Genomic DNA, 19,885 nt, shown 5'->3' on the forward strand with positions numbered 1-19,885 from the left:
ATCGTCAACTTCACTTCTACAGATTTTGTTTTAGATGCTGTGTTAGTTCTCACAGATCAGGGAGAACCCATGGTATTTGTCCCTTTGGCTTATTTCACTATGTATGATGTTTTCCAGATTCATTCATTTTGTTGCAAATGACTGGATTTCAATTTTTTTTACTGCTGTGTAATATTCCATAGTGTACATACCCATAATTTCTATATCCAGTCTTTGGTTGACAAGCATTTAGGTTGATTCCATATCTTAGCTATTGAGAATTGAGATGCATAGTTACCAGTTCTGACGCTCTTTAATTCCTTTGTGTAGATCCATGTTTCCATCTGGCATCTTTCCTTTCTGTTCAAAGGACTTCCTTTCATATTTGTTCTAGAGCAGGTGTGGTGGCTAAAAATTCCTTCAGCTTTTCTATCTCCTGAGAACCTTTCCATTTTGCCTTTGGAATCTGAAAGATATTTTTGCTGGGTATGGAATTCAAGTTTGTCAAGTTTGGCCTTTTCTTTCAATACTTGTAAAGATGTTGCTTCTCTGTCTCCTGGCTATATTGTTACACATTATTAATCTGTCGTTATTTTTGTTTCCCTGTTCATAGCATATCTATTTTTTCCCTTTTTTTTAAAAAAAAGATTTATTTATTTGAAAGTCAGACTTACAGAGAGAAAGGTCTTCCATCCACAGGTTTACTCCCCCAAGTAACTGCAATGGCCAGGGTTGAGCTAGGCTGAAGCCAGGAGCCAGGAGCTTCTTCTGAGTCTCCCACAAGGATGCTGAGGCCCAAGCACCTGGGCCATCTTTCACTGCTTTTCCTGGCCATTAACAGAGAGTTATGCCTTGGTATAGATTTCTTTATATTTGTCATTTTGGGGATTCTTTGAGCTTGAATATATAGGTTATGTGAGTGTCTCTACTTTCTGAAAATATGAAATACCGTTAATGAACTTCTTATGTTCTTATCTGCTTATAACATTTATTGTGTTTCTTTGTTGGCTTCAAAGGACTGATTTTCCTCCTCACTGTGGGTTGTACTTTCATGAATCCTTAGAAGCTGAGTGGTCTTTGGCCAGCTGCTAGTCTTTGTTGGGTACATTTGTGTATTTGTGTAACTATTCTTGGGTTTTGTTCAGAGATGCAGTGCAGTTTCTTAGAGAGTTTGGTCTTTTAGGTCTTGCTCTGTTAGGTGAAATCAGAGTGGTATTTATTCCAGGGCTAATTTTACCTCACAATAAGACAACACCTTTCTGAGTACACTGTGGCTTGTGAATTAAGCAGTCTTTTGCAGTTGGGCTGGTAGGAAGGAACAGGCATCATTCCTGGCCTTGGTTAGTTTCCTCAATACTCAGTACTTGGTATTCTACCGTGTGTTCTAGAATGACCTTCTGCAGATTTCTGGTTCTACAAATAGTTCTCTCCTTTCTGGTTCTCTGTCTTGTTGACTCAAGGTGTTTGCAAGGTTCCTACAGGGTTCCTCCTTACAGTGCTGCAGCCTGGAAACTCCTGGCTCCCAAAGACAGGAATTGTGTTAGCTATTTAAAAAAAAAAAAAAAAGTTGAATGAGCAAGAAAACAGCACTTGATGGCCTTCCAGTCATTTGTATGAATTGAATATCCCTGATACAGTATCAAACTAGCTGATGTCCACTTCCTATCTTTTGAATTTTTTAAAGCAACATTTTACCTACTTTAAGAGGAAGTGCATCAATTAGTTCTTAGGTTCATTAGTCTTCAAAAAATACTCTTCGTGGAACCCATTTATCATGCTTCTGCACCAGGGGCTCATTTGTGAAACTGTGCACCAGGACCAAGTGCCCTGCCTTTGGAGGCGGGATGGCAATTAAGCAGCTGTTCTCTGGTTGAGAGTGAGGGTGCTAGTGGTGTGCTGCCAGCTGTTACAGTGAGTACATCCTGAAGTACACCTCTGTGAACTGACTGCTATAGATTCATAAGTAATCCTGATGTGTCCATGGTAACTCAGAAAAGTTTGGTAGGAGAAGGTATTTTGGTACTAGTAATAAAACACTTGAATAGCTGCTCTCTGGAACAGACCTGTCAAACCCACAGTGAGAAATGGTTTATAGCTGTTCATTGCACCTGTAAACTCTCTTTTTAGCTATGAGTGGTTAAGGACATGAAAAGGAGTATCATCATTGTTTTCTGTGGACGGGATGAGGTCCAGCTATTCAGCTTTTATTTTAGTGCATGTTTCTGTTCCTCAAATAAAGGACATAGCCTGACAGACTTGAAGTTCTATTACCTGAAAAGATGATTGGCTTTCTTCATAAAATTCTAGCAGTTGATGTGAGCAATATATATGTCCTTTAATAAAAAATACAAGTTGATCGCAGGAGACTAATAGTTTATCCCAAGAGTTCACAAACTGGCCTAAGGGCCAACTCTGACCCACTGCCTATTTTGCAAATAAAGTTTTGTGGAAATACAGCCAAGCCCGTTCATGTGTGTCTTCTCTGGGGCTACTCTCTCGCTGCAGTGGCAGACATGCATAGCTGCGTTAGCTGTGTCTCACAAGGATCCAACAGTCACCACCTGATTTTTAACAGAAAGTGGTGATCAACCCCTACTTCCTCCCATTGGTACCAAAGCAAGATAAAAAAAAAATTTTTTTTTTTTTTTTTGACAGGCAGAGTGGACAGTGAGAGAGAGAGAGAGACAGAGAGAAAGGTCTTCCTTTTCCATTGGTTCACCCCCCAGTGGCCGCCACGGCCGGCGCGCTGCACTGATCTGAAGCCAGGAGCCAGGTGCTTCTCGTGGTCTCCCATGCGGGTGCAGGGCCCAAGCACTTGGACCATCCTCCACTGCCTTCCCGGGCCACAGCAGAGAGCTGGACTGGAAGAGGAGCAACTGGGACAGAATCCGGCGCCCCAACAGGGACTAGAACCCGGGGTGCTCAATAGGCTAATGCTCTGCCTGCAGCGCCGGCCAAGAAAAAAATATTAAGACCAAAAAATTAGGACTAAGCACGAAAAGTAGAGATAAACTCAGTGATACTCCCTTGGAGACTGGAATACAGTATTGCCAGGAGCTATCTGAGTAATGGTTATAGCTCAGCTTTATAACTGCCCATCACTGGACATACTCTGAATACTTCGGCCAGCACCAAACTGGAAACTCAGACATCCAAAAAGGAGAATGCTTAACATTCCATTTTATGGACACTATCTACATACTTAAGGTCAGCAGTAGTTTTACAGAAACAATACAGTATACATTTGATAACGATGAATAAATTTGAAATCCTCTTCTAAGTTAGCAATTTAATTGCACTGTTTTCCCTGCTAGGTCTGTGAAAGCATATAAAATGCTGACTTCCAAGCGAATAATAAAGCTTCAGCATTGTAATGGGGCACTGGGACTCTGGACCACTCTGATGTGGAATGACTCACAGACACAAAGAGTCATTATAGCATTTCCTAGTGGTAACAGTATTACTCATTCGCTGCTTTCCCATTTGAGTAATATTAGGTCAATTTAGTGTATTGATCAGGTCCTTCTCTTAAGCTTCTTATCCCTTGATTCTTAATTTGATATAGAATTAATGAGTAACAGTTTTCAGAGACATTTGCTTTTTAAAATGGAGTGTAGACTTAGGGAAGCCCTTATTCTTTGCAAAAGAAACCACCACCTCTTAGGTGAGTTCATTTACTAATAGAAGGTTCCTGGCACAGAGCTTTACACAGAGTGGGAAGGCAGTCTGACTGATAAATGAGAATTAAATATACCGGGACATTAACTTAGAAAAAAAAAATAAAGGAGAGGATAGGTACTTAGCACAGCCATCCAGTGGCTACATGGGACGCTCACATCCTGTTTACGAGTGCTTGGGTTAAAATGCCAGCTCTGCTCCTGATTCCAGCTTCCTGCTAATGTGCACCCTGGGAGGCAGCAGGTGGTGGCTTAAATAGTCAAGTCCCTGTCACCCGTGTGGGAGACCTGGACTGAGCTCCCTGCTCGCTGCTGTAGCCTGGCCCTGGCTGTTTCAAGCATATGAGGAGTGAGCCAGCAGATGAGATATTCATATTCATTCTCGCTCTCGCGCTCTCTGTCTCCCCGTGCATTCCAAATAAATGAAATTATTTAAAAAGAGAAAGAGGGAAAAGTTTCTGGTTTGGAAAGGCAGGTTAACATACATACCTACCCTTGAGACTCCATGAAAATAATAGCCTTTTTTTTCTTAATCATAGAAAAAGAGACTTGGTATTCTGTATAGTCGGCTTTTCATCACTATAATCAAATACCCGACACAGGCTGCTTATGAAGGGAAGAGAAGGTTATAAAGTGTGGTACCTGCCTTGGCTCAGTCCTGGTAAGGACCTCATGGTCCCCCCACCTTGCAGTTTCTGTCTTACTGTTTCTCTGACTTTAAGATAAAGAAGCTTTTTAAAAAATCATACAGCGTCAAAAGAATGAGAATCAGATCGGCTGTGGGTTTCTCAGCATCAGTGCTAGATATAAAAACCAATCACGCAGATGCCTGCGGAATTCTCAGAACAGCTGGTTTCAGCCTTGGGTTCTGTGCTTAGCCACACTGTCAAGCGTGAAGGGGAAACGCATGTTTCCAGATATCTAAGAACTCTTCATCTTGCTTCCTACTGTTGGGATACGTTCCAGCAAGGCAGTTGTGAACATGGATTGAGGAAACCGACTCTGCCAGCGAGAGGAGCCACTTCTGACTGATTCAAACAGAAAGGGACGTTATTGAACGGATCTCGGCTAACTCACAGAATTGTCAGGAAAACGAGAGAAGCAGGCCTGGGGAACAGGCAGGAGCAAGGACTCTTCAGCGGCTAGAACCACAGTGGGAGCCAGCAGCGCCGGCCCCTGCTGCAGCTGCCGCCCCGGGCGCCACAGCCATCACCAGGGTCTAGCACCGCCTGTCACCGCAGGCACCAAGGCCACGTTGCTTTCTAAAAGCTGCTTCACTGCTCCGCGTCTCTGAGGGAGCAATTCTGGATTCAGAGTCTACACTGCCTGTGTGCTTGTCCCAGTCTAGGTTCCTGGGAAGCTGGACAAGACAATTGTGTGTCTTTAGCTTCTGGAGGAGATGGGGTTGCCCACCACGAAGCCTGGTAAACTGGGTAACTTTCTGAACACAGGAAGGTTCAGCCGCTGGGCAGGCAAAGACAGTGGCAGGCGTCCTCCTCGGGTCAGCGCTGCACACCACACGTGCAGCAGGACGAGGGCACAGTTGGCTGAGGGTCTGGGAGGCTGGAGGAGCTGAAGGTCTCTGGGAAAAATGGGCACTGGAGAGAATGTGTGATAGGGTGGAGGAAGACGGACAGGCCAACGAGCCTGCAGGACGGTTGGAAACCCGGAGAACAACAAGAAGCCAGTGTGGTCTCAGGGTGTTATTCAGCTCTGTAAGGTCATGATATGCAGCGCTGGTTTTTGTTTAGCCAAATATAATGATGTAACTGTTGGGGCGAGCTAGATACGGTACCACGGAAAGATGTCAGTGCGTAATAAAGAAATAGCTGAGTAAGCATGTTACTTAGAGATACGAGAGTGACACCAGGGGACATAGTGAAATTGCTTTCTCCAGGAAGGTAGGCAATAGAAATTCTCCTTGAGCATTTCATTTTTTATTATTATTTATTTCAGTGGTAGAGAGAAAGACAGAGTTCCTGTCTGCTGGTGAATTTCCCAAATGCCTGCCATGGCTGGGGCTAGGCAAGGGTCAAGGCCAGGAAGTTGTCCTGGTCTTCCACATGGGTGGTAGAGACCCACGTGCTCGAGTCATCACCTGGATCTGCATTAACAAGAAGGTGGACTCAGGAGCCTGAGCTGGGATTTGAGCCCAGGTACTCTAGTTCTGGGTATGGGCGTCTTAACTGCTAGGCTTAAAGGCTCATCCTCTAGTGGATTTTTAAAAACTATAGCTTTTAGTTGTTTTTAAACTGTCTCAAATTCTTAAAATAAGTGTGTACAAGTCTAGGAAGACAGGTTGTGTTCCAAAGGTTGTGAATCAGTCAATTTGAAAAACATTGATGTATTCAAATTTTTTATAAAAGATTGATTTATTTACTTGAAAGAGTTACATGAGAGAGAAGGAGAAGCAGAGAGAGAGAGAGGTCTTCCATCCACTGGTTCACTCCCCAGTTGGCCACAATGGCTGATCCAAAGCCAGGAGCCAGGAGCCCCCTCAGGGTCTCCCATGCGGGAGCAGGAGCCCAAGGACTTGGGCCATCTTCTACTGCTTTCCCAGGCCATAGCAGAGAACTGGATTAGAAGTGAAGCAGCTGGGACTCAAACCAGCGCCCATATGGGATGCTGACATTGCAGGCGGCAGCTTTACCCGCTACGCCACCATGCTGGCCCCTGTTCGTTGATAGATTCCCAGATTATTCTACAAATATAAGTTATTATCAAAATATTCTACATGACTTGAAGAATCAAAAGGAGAAAGAGCTGTGTTTGGGTTCCACTGCAGTAATCTGAGGAAAGAGCTGGCAGGGATTTTTTGTTTTAAAGATTTTTATTTATTTATTTGAGAGGTAGAGTTACAGACAGTGAGAGGGAAAGACAGAGAGAAAGGTCTTCCTTCCGTTGGTTCACTCCTCAAGTGGCCACAAGGGCCAAAGCTGTGCCGATCCAAAGCCAGGAGCCAGGAGCTTCCTCCTGTTCTCCCACGTGAGTGCAGGACTTAGGCCATCTTCTACTGCTTTCTCAGGCCACCACGGAGAGCTGGATTGGAAGACGAGTGGCCGGGACTAGAACTGGCGTCCATATGGGATGCTGGCACCGCAGGTGGAGGATTAACCTACTGCTCCACGGTGCCGGCCCTGGGGATTTTTTTAAATTGGACTTTCTGCATGCCCACTCTGCTCACCTGTTAATCTTCCCAAACAGTTGGGTTTCTCATAGCTTCTGCCCTATGAGCTCACGGGATGCCCCAGTCTCCTTAGATTCTCACCTCTTGCTTTTTTTTTTTTATAATTTTTTTTTTTTTTTTTTTTTTTTTTTTTTTTGACAGGCAGAGTGGACAGTGAGAGAGAGACAGAGAGAGAAAGGTCTTCCTTTGCCGCTGGTTCACCCTCCAATGGCCGCCGCTGCAGCCGGCGCACCGCGCTGATCCTGGCAGGAGCCAGGAGCCAGGTGCTTTTCCTGGTCTCCCATGGGGTGCAGGGCCCAAGCACCTGGGCCATCCTCCACTGCACTCCCTGGCCATAGCAGAGAGCTGGCCTGGAAGAGGGGCAACCGGTCCTCTTGCTTTTAAAAAAAAGCTGAAAGAGTACTTCCCTTTAGGAAGCCACCTCCGACGTGTGGTCGTCAGCGTGACACAGCAGTTGGAGGAGCCAGCGCCTTCTTCACCCTCAGCCCTTGAACTTCTGTCCCTGCTTGGACAGCCCTCCCTCCCAGATCCCTCCACCCTGTGTAGGACAAAGGCATTCTCCCACTCCAGATCTCTGCCCTCCTCTCCATCCCCTCCCTCCTGGGGCCCTCTGTGCCCTGCCATGGTCCCACGGCAAGAAGCAGGGTGTGTAACGCACACTCTGCACACTGTGTTGCCATTAGAGTTACATGCCTGTGCAGGGCTTGGTACACAGCAAGTGCTTAATACATGCTTGAGTGGATTAAAAGGTGATCAGCCAGACTGAGCTACTATGTAGTCACAGCTGGAAACTTGGTGTTCTTACCTTAAAATCCTGTTGCCCCAATTCACAGACCCAAAGCGATATTCAGCTGTGGTCTGGCCTCCTTTGGGTGATTCCAGTGCTGTTCTCAATCTGGTTCTCATTCTTTTCATTTTATTATTTTCCTTCTTCTTCTGTATCATCTTTGGCTTTGATATTAAAAAAAAATAATGGCAATAGACCTTTCCCTGGCTCCCCCAGTCTCCCATTACCCAGAGGAGAGTGGGTGTTCGCGTTCAGTGTGTTAGCATGCAGCTGGCCAGGGACGTGAGGGCGTCACTTCCCTTCCCACCATGACTGGGATGCCCTTTCTGTTAGCATATCCCATTTCCATAACGGCACACACAAGACTGAAAAATAAACCACCAGACTTCTTTTGTTTAACCCCACATGGAAATGAATTTTGCTTTTCTTGTTATGCAAGTAACCCACGCTCACTTTAAAATGGTTTTGGAATATAAAAAGGTAAGGAGAGGAGAGTAAAACCCCATAAGCCTACCACCAAAGCTGAATGCATTTAAACTTTGATGTGTGGTACGTATCCTTAGATACTTGCTTTCTGTGCATATGATTTCCCCACAAGAATGCAGTTTTACTATTCACACCTGCTTTTTTTGAACCTACATATGTAGATATACATCATTAGTAATTGTATAACATTCTATTACATAAATGTACAATATCTTTCTGAATTTTTTTTGTGGGGGGAAGTAGGGACCCAAGTACTTGGGCCATCATCTGCTGCTTTTGTTTTGTTTTCCAAAAGATTTATTTATTTATTTGAAAGTCAGAGTTACAGAGAAAGAGACAGAGACAGAGAACTTCCATCTGCTGGTTCACCCCTCAGATAGCCACAACAGCCAGGGCTGGGCCGGGCCTGAGCCAGGAGCCAGGACTTCTTCCAGGTTTCCTATGTGAGTAGCAGGAGCCCAGGCATGTGAGCCATCTACTTTTCCCAGGCAATTAGTAGGGAGATGGATTGGAAGTAGAGCAGCCAAAACACGAACCAGTACCCATATGGGAAGCCAGCATTGTATGTGCTAGCTTTAATGCCATAATGCCACTATGCCATAATGCCAGCCCCTGAATTTTCTTTTTGAGGTTGGTCATTTATGTTGGACAAAATACAAATATTCGAGGAACTGGCTGTACTATTTTTAATAGACAAACCCTAGACTAGACAACATAAATGTTCAGATGTACTCCAGAATTTCTAGTTTGAGTGGTATAAATTTATATGTAGACATAACACTTAAAAAAAAAAGATTTGCTTACTTGTTTGAAAGGCAGAGTGACAGAGAGAGATCTCCCATCCGCTGGTTCACTCCCCAAGTGGCTGCTCAGTCAGGACCTGGAGCTACATCCAGGTCTACATGATTGGATGTGGAGGAGCTGGGACTTGAACTTGGCACTTCAGTATAGGATGTGGGCATTTCAGGCAGAGGTTTGATCCACTGTACTCCAATACCCACCTGCTTCGCATTTAATTTAACTTCCCAGAGATAACCACTGTTAACTCTTAGTAGAGAGCTTTCCAACTTCTTCCCTCTGTGGATATATGGAAAAATTCTAGTGAAGTCTATAGTTTTAGCTTCTTACTCCTTTGAAATCACATTATTCCTATCTTTCTGCAATTTCTGTTTTATCCCTTAAATTTCCTGAAAAGCTTGTAGAGATTAAACTCAGCACAGATGAGTATATGGGGGTGAATGTGCATGTGCTCGTATGCACATTCCGTGCGCGTAGGCATTGTGAGAGCTTGGTGATTTACCTCCCGAGGGACTTAGAGAATTTATTCCTTGGTTCATTCAAAACAAATAAGTATATCTGAGTAAGTGCATGCCATGTGCAAGGCTCCAGGGAACCTAAGCTGCTTAAGACCTGAGCTTATGGTCCAGGGAGGGAACCTGGAGCTTGTATTTGTTATGATGATAAAATCATGCAACAGCAGCCCTGAGGTTGCTTTGGAGGCAAAGAAAGAACATCTCAGGAAGTCATGGCCACTGACAGATTATTTGACCAGACCGGGTTTTGAAGCCTGGTATCTGTCACTTGTGGGCTGAGACCTCAGTAGGTCCTTGACTTCCCTGCCTCAGTTTACACCGGTGAAGTAGTCCCTCCCCCACACTGTTGTTATGGATGTTTATTGAGAAAGTTATTACAGTAGAGTGGTGAATGTCCCTTAGTAGGTATGTGGGGGAAGTAAATAAACCATGGCATATGTATTACTACAGTATTATACAGCTGTTAAAATAAGGTCATTCTATATATACTGATAGGGAGGGATCACACGTTGTTTGCTACTATTTGTATAAACAATTTTTTAAAAGATTTATTTATTTGAAAGAGTTACACAGAGAGAGGAGAGGCAGAGAGAGAGACAGAGGTCTTCCATCTCTGATTGACTCCCCAATTGGCCGCAATGACCAGAGCTGTGCTGATCCAAAGCCAGGAGCCAGGAGCTTCTTCAGGGTCTCCCATGCGGGTGCAGGGGCCCAAGGACTTGGGCCATCTTATACTGCTTTCCCAGGCCATAGCAAAGAGCTGGATCAAAGTAGAGCAGCCGAGTCTCCAACTGGCACCCATATGGGATACCGGTGCTTCAGGCTAGAACATTAACCTGCTGCGCCACAGCGCTGGCCCCTGTATAAACAATTTTTTAAAAGGTATAGCAATGGATATCTATGAGGGATCTTCTAATCCATAGAAAATGTACATTAAGGAAAAACTGTGCAGGGGACGGCATTGTGGCATAGCACCCATGATACCAGCATCCCATATTGTTGCTAGTTCAATACTCAGCTGCTCCACCCCGATCCAGATCTCTGCTATGGCCTGGGAAAAGCAGCAGAAGATGGGCCAAGTGCTTGGGCCCCTGCTACCCAAGTGGGAGACCTGGATGAAGCTCCTGATTCCTGGCTTCACCCTGGTCCAGCCCTGGCCGTTGCAGCACTCTGGGGTATGAACTAGCTGATGAAAGATCTCGTTCTCTGTCTCTCCCCATCTCTGTAACTCTGACTTTCAAACAAATTAAAAAAAAAAAATCACACATGGATTTCAAAAATTTTTACATCAAAATAAACATCAGGGCAGGATTTGTGGCAAGCCAGTCAATTATGAATTGTATTTTTCCATGAATTTTTTGAAGAACCCTTGTGTCTGTGCACCTGTATTTTAATAGACTATCTGGTAGGCTATCCAAGTAACTAGAAATAGGGTGTAAGTTCTTAAAGGGGCTAGGGATCAAAAGTGGGAGAAAGGTTCTTTCTTTCCATGCCTTTCAATTTGTGTTGAAATCATACCATATGCATTTGTTATCTAAAGAGTTTTTTGAAGTTATGAATAAAAATATTGAGCTTATCACAAAGAAAGGCAGTATCAGTGTAACGTAGTTTTTCAAATATTTGTATGTGCAGTTTCTGTGAAATGGGATAGGCTGGCACTTACCGGCTATGGGGCTTTGGGAGAGTTACTTAAGAGCTTTAGCTCTGTCTCCTCCTGCAGACTAGGAGGTAACAATAACAGCTACCTGCAGAGTTGTGAACTGACATGATGTGGTCAGGTGGGGAGCAGTTAACATGGCACACACGGTACAGGGCGCTTCATAAAGTTCATGGAAGAACGGGACTAAAAGGTTTATTTTGATGCAAGAGAAGTTGGGAAGTCCATGCGTGTAAGGGGTCTGAAGAAGTTCAAGCAAAATGCATATTAAGAAAACACCTACGCACAGCATCTTCCATGGGGCTCAGGTCCTAAGTCAGCATAGCCTTGTTGATGCTAAAATTGCCCTTGAAAAGTCCTGCAGGTACCAGTGCGTTCTACATGCTGTGTCCACGTGTCCAGCCTTTCCTCTGCCAGGACCCAGTGGCCAGCCCCTCTGTTGAGTACCAGATAGACTGGTTGTTCCTCAAGTTGAGACCATGTAACAGGAAGGTCTGCCTACAAACCTTCCACGAATACCTTCCACGAACATTGAAGGAAAAACCAACTCAGCTTCTCCTCAGCTCAGTGCTGTGACCGGGGGTTGCAGGAAGTGTGCCGGCAGTCAGCTCGGACATTGTCTGCCTGGAAGTAGCCTCAGTCCCCCAGGCCAAGGGCTCAGTCTGCTCTGACAGAGGTTGCAATTGTAGAGGTGCTTATGGCGAGGGGACGTGGAGCTACTGTGCCCTTCTGTGTCACCTCCTGAAACCCAGTCTATGTTTTTTTGTGGGAGCTTCATTACGCAGACACAACTGATTGAATCAGCTTGGCCCCAGTGCCCCTCTAGGGGGTCGGGGTGAAAGTCTTAACCTTCTCCTGTGACCAGCCTCTTCCTGATGCACCTGCATGTGGCCAGCTGTCAGACTGCTCATTAACGTATAAAAGAAGACGCATGTCAGGGAGGACATTCAGCTCCTGGGCGCTGACATCCCACATCAGAGTACCTAGGTTTGAGTGGTCTGAGTCCCAGCACTGTCTGATTCCAGCCTTGTGCTAATGGGCACCCTGGGAGGCAGCAGATGGCTCAAGTACAAGCTGCCTACATGGGAGACCCGGATTGGGTTCCTGGTTCCTGGCTTCAGCCTGGCCTAGGTTGAAGTCCTTTGAGGAATGAGCCAGAGCATGAGAGATCTGTGTCTGTCTTAGTCTGTCTACCTTTCAAATAAATGAAATTTCTTTTTTTTTTTTTTTTTTTTTTTTTTTTTTTTTTTTTTTTTTGACAGGCAGAGTGGACAGTGAGAGAGACAGAGAGAGAAAGGTCTTCCTTTGCCGCTGGTTCACCCTCCAATGGCCGCCGCTGCAGCCGGCGCACCGCGCTGATCCTGGCAGGAGCCAGGAGCCAGGTGCCTTTCCTGGTCTCCCATGGGGTGCAGGGCCCAAGCACCTGGGCCATCCTCCACTGCACTCCCTGGCCATAGCAGAGAGCTGGCCTGGAAGAGGGGCAACCGGGACAGAATCCGGCGCCCCAACCGGGACTAGAACCCGGTGTGCCGGCGCCGCAAAGTGGAGGATTAGCCTATTGAGCCACGGCGCCGGCTCTGAAATTTCTTAAAAGGCATTTATCACTTTGGAGATTCCAAGAATGTTAGAAATTAGCTGTGTGCCAGGAAAGCAGACCAACCAAATAGATACTTCACAGTATCATGGCTTCTATCCAGCAAGATGCTCACACTATGAGCAAACAAAAACAGATTTTCATCTGCCCTGGTGCCCAGCCAGGGTAGGACAGAGCAGGCAGAGGTCACCTACACTGTTTAAACTCTGCCATCCAGTTTTTTGTTCTGCCAAGTGCATGTGCTTGCATTTGCTGAGTTAAGCATCACGATAGAGCTGCTCCATCATATCTCTGTATTCTTCCCCCTAAGAGATGCCAGTGACTGCACTCGTGTTCTGATCTGGGGCCTACAGGTGCCATGCTCTGAGCAGTGGAGGAGACCACCAGAGGCATCCTCTGGAAAGGGGAAACGGGCCATCTCCCCCAGTCCTTTGCCCCCTCTTCACTGTAGCAGGTGGCTGGTGGCCTGGTGGATGTGTGGTCTGTCAGTGCAGCCAATGAGAAGTCTGTGTTCTGCCCTCTGTGAAGAGCTTCTGGGGTACCTTTCTCACACAGCTTGTCTGTTCCCAGGGTGGTTGTTGGGCCTAGTGGTGAACTCCCTGCGAGGCTGAGACCACAAAGGCCTTTGCTTTCTAGACTTGACGGTGCTGTGGCAGTAAAGGTACCTTTGAGATGTAGTTGATTGTCTGTCCAGTGTTTAGACTTGATCACCTTAACATCCGGTGCTTAGCATCCAGAGTCACATGTGGACACTTGATCCTCGGTACTTAAATCTCCATCTGTTAGCAACAGAACTCGGTCCAGCGTCAGCACCCATAAACCTTTGCCTAGAAGTAGCTAAGAGCAGCATCCAGACTGCTGCCCTACAGGTAATTCCTGACTCAGAGTCCATCCCCAGCTGGCCAGGAGTTCTGGGTCTCAAACTCTTTTCCAGCATCACCTTCTGTTCACTTTAGGTTGTGCAGAGAGTGCGAGGGGTCTTCAGACAGTTCGCGGGAAACGCATGTTATGATAAGACCATGCAAGGATTTCAAAACTGTTGGTACCAAAATAAACTTCATCTTTTAATCCCATTTTTCCATGAATATTGGAACTGCCTGTGCACAGTTCTACATCCTAGGTTGCTTTGCACAAACAGAACACAGACCTTTGTAGCAAAGCTATTGGCTTCTAGGTGGACCAGCCTCAAATGAAGCTTGTCTCAGTAGTAGCTCCCTGGCGGCCCCAAGAAGTGACTGAGGCACTTGTCAGCAGGTCTGCCAGCCTCCTGTTGTACCACAGCCCACCTCTGCTCAGCTGCTCTGTGTCACAGTGCAAGCCATGGATTAAAAATGTAAGGAAAAAGAAACAGGGAGCATGCATTTAGCTAACAGGTAGGTTACTGACATCTGGATACCTGGTGAGATTCCCAGTTACAGCTCCAGACTCTGGCTTTCTGCTAATGCAGACCCTGGGAGGCAATGGGAGGGCTTCAAGTAATTGCTTTCCTGGCACTCACGTGGGGGACCCGGATTGACCCTGGGGACCCCATCCCTGCCCCCAGCCATTGAGGGCATTTGAGAAGTGAACCAGTGGATAGGAGCATTCTCTTGCTCCCTCTGCCTCTCAAATAAGTTTTTGAAAAGTAATAGGTAGGGGGGCCAGCGCTGTGGTGCAGTGGGTTAACGCCCTGGCCTGGGGTGTCGGCATCCCATATGAGCCCCGGTTCAAACCCAGCTGCTCCACTTCCTATCTAGCTCTCTGCTATGGCCTAAGAAAGCAGTAGAGGATGGCCCAAGTCCTTGGGCCCATGCACCCACGTGGGAGACCCGGAAGAAGCTCCTGGCTCCTGGCTCCGGATTAGCACTGCTCTGGCCATTGTAGCCAATTGAGGAATCAACCAGCGGATGAAAGACCTCTCTCTCTCTGCCTCTCCTTTCTCTATGTAACTCTGACTTTCAAATAAATAAATAAAATATTAAAAAAAAGTAATAGGTGGGGTATCATTGTAATACTATTTTACTTAATTATTCATATTTTATAAAGCCTAAATACTATTTTTAACATAGCATTCAAAATCGTTGAGACAGCTTACCCATTTTGGGTACCACATCCTTGAAATCCAGTGTGTAGTTCACACATATAGCACATGTCCATTCATATGAGCTAGTGACCAGTGACTGCTGAAGTAGACAGTATGGGTTTAGTTGCCAACTTTCAGAGTGGCTGATGTCTGTCATCCTCTGATAAGTTATGACATGTGTTTCCGCATCACGGGGGAGGTGTCTGAGATGGCAGATCTCATTAGAACAGTCTGCCCCCAAATGAGCCTAAATACACAGTGCCATGCTGAGCATCTGGTTGGAACCACTACTGTCTAAACACTCATCATATCCACGTGTTATACTCAACAAGTCTGTCTCCAGTGTGAGAGTCCAAGCCCATGGATGGTAGGGACCCTTGCCCATCTTCTGACTTCTGTTCCCTAAGAGCGGTGTTCTGTGCATGGAAGACATTACATGGATATGTTTAATGTGAAATGAGATTCCACTAAACGCTTTGGTGAGGACTTCTCCTTCACCAAGTTTGATGACACAGGTGAGCGTTGTGACGCAGTGAGTTAGGCTGCCGCTGGGGACATCTGCATCCCTTGTTGGAGCTCCAGTTCAAGTCCCGGCTACTCTGCTTCCAATACAGCTTCCTACAAATACACCTGGGAAGGCAGTGGATGATGGCCCAAGTGCATATATCCCTGCCACCTTTGTGGGCGACCAGGATAGAGTTCCTGGCTTGCGCATGGCCCAGCCCTGGCTGTTGTGGGCATTTGGAGAGTGAACCAGCATATGGAAGGTTTCTCTCTGTGTGTTTATCTCTCTTTCAGAGTACATAAGTCTTTAAAAAAAAAAAAAAAAAAAAAAAGGTTTGACAGAATGGCATCACTGGTTGAAGCCAAAGATTGTATGTTTGCAACGTTTGTTGTTCTGATAGAAGATCATTAGTGGTCCACAGCTAGTTGTTGCTACTTAATGCCTCTTTCTTTTGTTGACTTTGAGAGAGATTGAATACCTACAGAATTTCAGCCCTGTACCAAGTGCTGGGTGTACAAAAGATAAATGGGCAACAGTCCCCATTTGCAGCAGATAGGTATAAAATAACTCCTGCAATAATACCCAGCAGGTGTATGACTCCCCCACATGGAAGGGGGTCCAGCCCAGGGCAGAACTGATGGACAGGAAGGTTTGCCGGGGAGAATGGGTTAAAGTTCCCCATTGCCTGTGATTTGTCTTGGCACCTAGCCTCGTGCCCAGCTCCTACATAGAATACAGGGTGGCTGGACTTCTCTGTGCGTGTGACAGCACAGCCAACAGAGCCAGCCTGTGGGCTGGGGGCGTGTGAGGGTGATGAGAAGTCAAACGGGGTGGAGCAGAGCACAGGCTCGAGCCCGTGGCTTTTAGCAGGACACAGCTCAGCAGCCTCGTTTCCCAGTGCCTGTCCGTGTGGGCAGTGACAAACCCCATGCCCTCTGTTGTTACAGGCCAAGCGAAGGCTGGAGCTCGGAGAAAGTGGGCATCAGTACCTCTCCGATGGTTTAAAAACCCCCAAGGGCAAAGGAAGAGCTGCACTACGAAGTCCAGATAGCCCAAAAAGTAAGGATTCTTCCTCCTCTTTCCTTACTCCTGGGTGTGGGGTTCCTGACTCTCAAAGCTTGTGGCTGGAAGTGTGAATAATTTTGGCATGTCTGTTTCGTTTTCATTTCTTGCTGTGCCTGTCCGAAAGCTAAAGTCTGCAGACAGTCGGCAAAAGGCCACATAGACTCACCCCGCACCTGAATACAGACCTAGAGAACCTGCTTGAAGTGAGCGAGGTTTTGTTTTTTCATCTCAGAATACGAGCCTTGGGCATCACTCTCTAATCAGATTTAATTTGAACTTCCCTTAGTGGACAGGACTGCAGGGCCTGAGGCTAACTTGTATAGACAGGCTATGCCAGAGTCACTAATGTCAGGGCCACCCCCACTCTCCAGCCCAGCACATGCTGGCGGAAGAACGAATAGAGCCCTTGCCATCGAATGCTGCTGTCGTTTCTATTAGGAGAGAGGGAAAAGTTGGTTAGAAATAGCCAAGTGGCCCCTTTGTGGATTTGCATTGAATGCAAAGGCTGCAGGACACTCTGATCTCCCCTCCCCACAGTCTATGCATCAGACAGTCCATTCGTTACGCTCAGTTGAAAGCTTGACCCGTGCACCTGTAAGACAGAGCAAGTGCAGCCTTCGTTAAGGAAGCTTCCCTTAGAACATGGAGAGGATTGCTGGAAAGCTTTTCCAGGCATTCTTCATCAAAAGGCAGTTGTCCTTGACAAACGTGTGAGCTGCTCGAGGAGGCCCAGGACGCTGCAGGAGGAACTATGCAGAGGTGCAAAGGAAGGTGCCTTCGGCCGACCCTGGAGTTTTGGTGGCTCCTTCCTGCTCTGGTGGAGCGAGTGCTCATGGCTTTCTCCAGCTTGGTGAAAAGCGACGGCGGCGGCAGCTTTGCTTCCGATACTAATGCTCGGGCTGCGGGGGCAGAGGGGCTGGCTGCACTGCAAAGCAACCCTTCATTTCTTTACCTTCCCCCTGTCCCCCACCCGCTCGGTTTTTGTTTTTCTTTAAGCTCCAAAATCTCCCTCAGAAAAAACGCGGTATGACACGTCCCTTGGTCTGCTCACCAAGAAGTTCATTCAGCTGCTGAGCCAGTCGCCCGACGGGGTCTTGGACTTGAACAAGGCGGCCGAGGTGCTCAAGGTGCAGAAGAGAAGGATCTACGACATCACCAACGTCCTGGAAGGCATCCACCTCATCAAGAAAAAGTCCAAAAACAACGTGCAATGGATGTGAGTAGAGCCTGCGCCCTGGCCTGGGTCCTGACCACCTCGGTTTCTCCCCGTGCCACCTGTCACGTTCTCGCCTGCACGCCATTTCTTGCCCTGTCTCTCTCTCTCTCTCTCTGCTCTTTCTGTTCGCACTCCTCCCTCTTGCCGGATGTTCCATGTTGTTTCACAAAGAGACTTCCTGTTTATATGCTGTCGGAGAGAAGGGGATTTATAGGTGATGAGCATTAAGCAAGGGGATGTGTGGATTAAACCGGCCCCCAGGGCTGCGAACTAGAGGGCTGTTCATCTGTTCCATTGATGTTCTGAGTGGGCTCACCTGGCGATATGACAGATGCTCATGTCTGTGTCCTTGGCTTGTCTCTAATAGGAATTTAGAAAAATTAACTGCATGAGTCCAGGCATAATCACATAGCAACTTTGTGCACGATTCTGATAGCAGATTAACTGCTTTCTATGTCAATTAAGGCAAGACTTAAATGCCTCGTTTTCTGTACTGCAGGGGTGATGACATTCGTTACCTGTGTTCCCACCAGCGTGATTAAATGTCTCATAATGTCATTTGTGAATGACGAACCTGAAGCGCTGGTATTTGATGAGGGCAGTATTGAAGCAGGTTGGAAAGAATGGCTCTGGTAGGGGGTGGCTTTGAAATAATACTGATTCTTACATGATAAGATGGGTGGGTAGCCTTTTTTGTGCCTTTTGGAATTTGGTGACAGTTCAGACACCCGCTGTGGGATATGGTTTAGAAAAACCTGTAGGGTATTGGTCTTTGTTCTTGCATTTGTCACATGCATCTGTTTGCTTTGCTTCCTCTTCTTTGCAGTTGTTGGTATACAACCCTCAGACATCACCGCGTCTCATGTTTTTTGGATGCTGTTGTTTGCATTTTGAGCCATTCCATCTTCTCTATCTCTGTCTTTTCGTCACCCCCCTACCCCCACCCCAGGAGGCACGTGGTAGGGTGTGGTGGGGGGTGGCTGCCTTCTTTTGCCCTGTGACTTTGAGCCTTCTGAACACTCAAATAGTCCTCCATGGCTGGAAGGAACCTTGAAAAGAGCAGTACTTTTTCACCTGTTTCCTATGGTGTGAAAAGTACAGGACTGTGTTTATCGCGGGATAAATATCTAATTTTAACACTGGGCTAACAAGCAGTGTGACCTCTTGTGTCACAAGAGAGGACATTGACCTAGAGGACCACCCTCCCTCCCCAGCCCTCCCACGAGTAGACGCGTCTGTGTTTGGGTTTCCAGGGGCTGCAGTCTGTCTGAGGACGGGGGCATGCTGGCCCAGTGCCAAGGCCTGTCCAAAGAAGTGACCGAGCTCAGTCAGGAAGAGAAGAAATTAGATGAACTGATCCAAAGCTGCACCTTGGACCTCAAACTGTTAACCGAGGATTCAGAGAATCAAAGATATCCTTTGTGCCGCCAGTTCACTGGGGGTTGGTGCCTTGTAGACCATCTCCGGAGTTGACAGCCTGGTTGATCCACGAGCTAGATGTTTATGCTGGTTTTCCTGCAATGGCGCACACATGTGTGTGTGTGTGTGTGTGTGTGTGTGTAAACCCACATAGCTTTCCCATTTAGCTTTGCCTGAGTATTTGTGGTAAGACAATGAATGGTGTGGATCCTGTCATCATCTGTTTTGATGGCCAGGTGAGGAACTGTTGTAAAGACGTTTTATTTGTGTGTGATTCCGACATCCAGATAAGCCACAGTGTGAGGCCACTATTCCAAGACAGGGAAGGTGTCAGTGTTAATATTAATGACAACACTAAGCAGATTCCTCTTTGGCTTCCCAGATTTTGGGTGGGTGTTAGCTGTCACTGTTGGGGTTCTCACATTCTATTTTCATCAGACATTGTAGCAATTGGAACTGGTTAAATATATCTGATTGGGCTATCATTGAAGTGTTTGAACAAGTATAGAAAAACTATGCTATTCAAGTATGTTATGCTGATTCCCAAAACTCCAAAGCCTGATTTCAGAGGCACCCCAAGACCTGAGAAGCCTCAACTCATCCATTCATCTACGAGCATTAGACCTCAGGAATAAAACACAGGGAAATCAACCCTTATTCTCAGCTTGCTGATAGCCTGTTGGCCCTCTCAAGAGAAGTTTCTCATCTCACTGCAGACAAAACTAGAGGACAGTTGTGTCATTATGTCAGCAAGAAGATTGGCCAATATCCTCAGTTACCAGCAGAAGACACAAACATTTCAAGTTGTCCCCTCTCTAATTTCCGCTCTAAACTTGTGATGATTGCACACTTACCTTGGTGGAGAAAATAGAATGCATCCTCCCCAGACTCGTCTCCTGCTTCATCTCTAGCCAACCCTCCCCTGAAGAGTACAGGGA

The 19,885-nt window shown here is 46.5% G+C and overlaps 1 protein-coding gene across 6 annotated transcripts in view; it reads left to right on the plus strand.

The window, feature by feature from the left end:
• Nucleotides 1–19,885, plus strand: part of E2F3 (E2F transcription factor 3) — an 87,111-nt gene that overhangs the window by 57,539 nt on the left and 9,687 nt on the right. For 4 of the 6 annotated variants that reach the window (XM_051854993.3, XM_089333331.1, XM_089333330.1 and 1 more), the window contains 3 exons: nt 16,195–16,306; nt 17,309–17,528; nt 18,782–18,940. In XM_051854993.3, the coding sequence (XP_051710953.1) occupies nt 16,195–16,306; nt 17,309–17,528; nt 18,782–18,940 (491 nt within the window). The remainder of the gene's footprint in view (nt 1–16,194; nt 16,307–17,308; nt 17,529–18,781; nt 18,941–19,885) is intronic. The other 2 variants (XM_070074328.2, XM_051854996.3) reach the window with 1 other exon arrangement.

Source organism: Oryctolagus cuniculus, chromosome 5 (assembly GCF_051225735.1).
Source record: "Oryctolagus cuniculus isolate XC-2025 breed Fujian yellow rabbit chromosome 5, ASM5122573v1, whole genome shotgun sequence".
NCBI lineage: Eukaryota > Metazoa > Chordata > Mammalia > Lagomorpha > Leporidae > Oryctolagus > Oryctolagus cuniculus.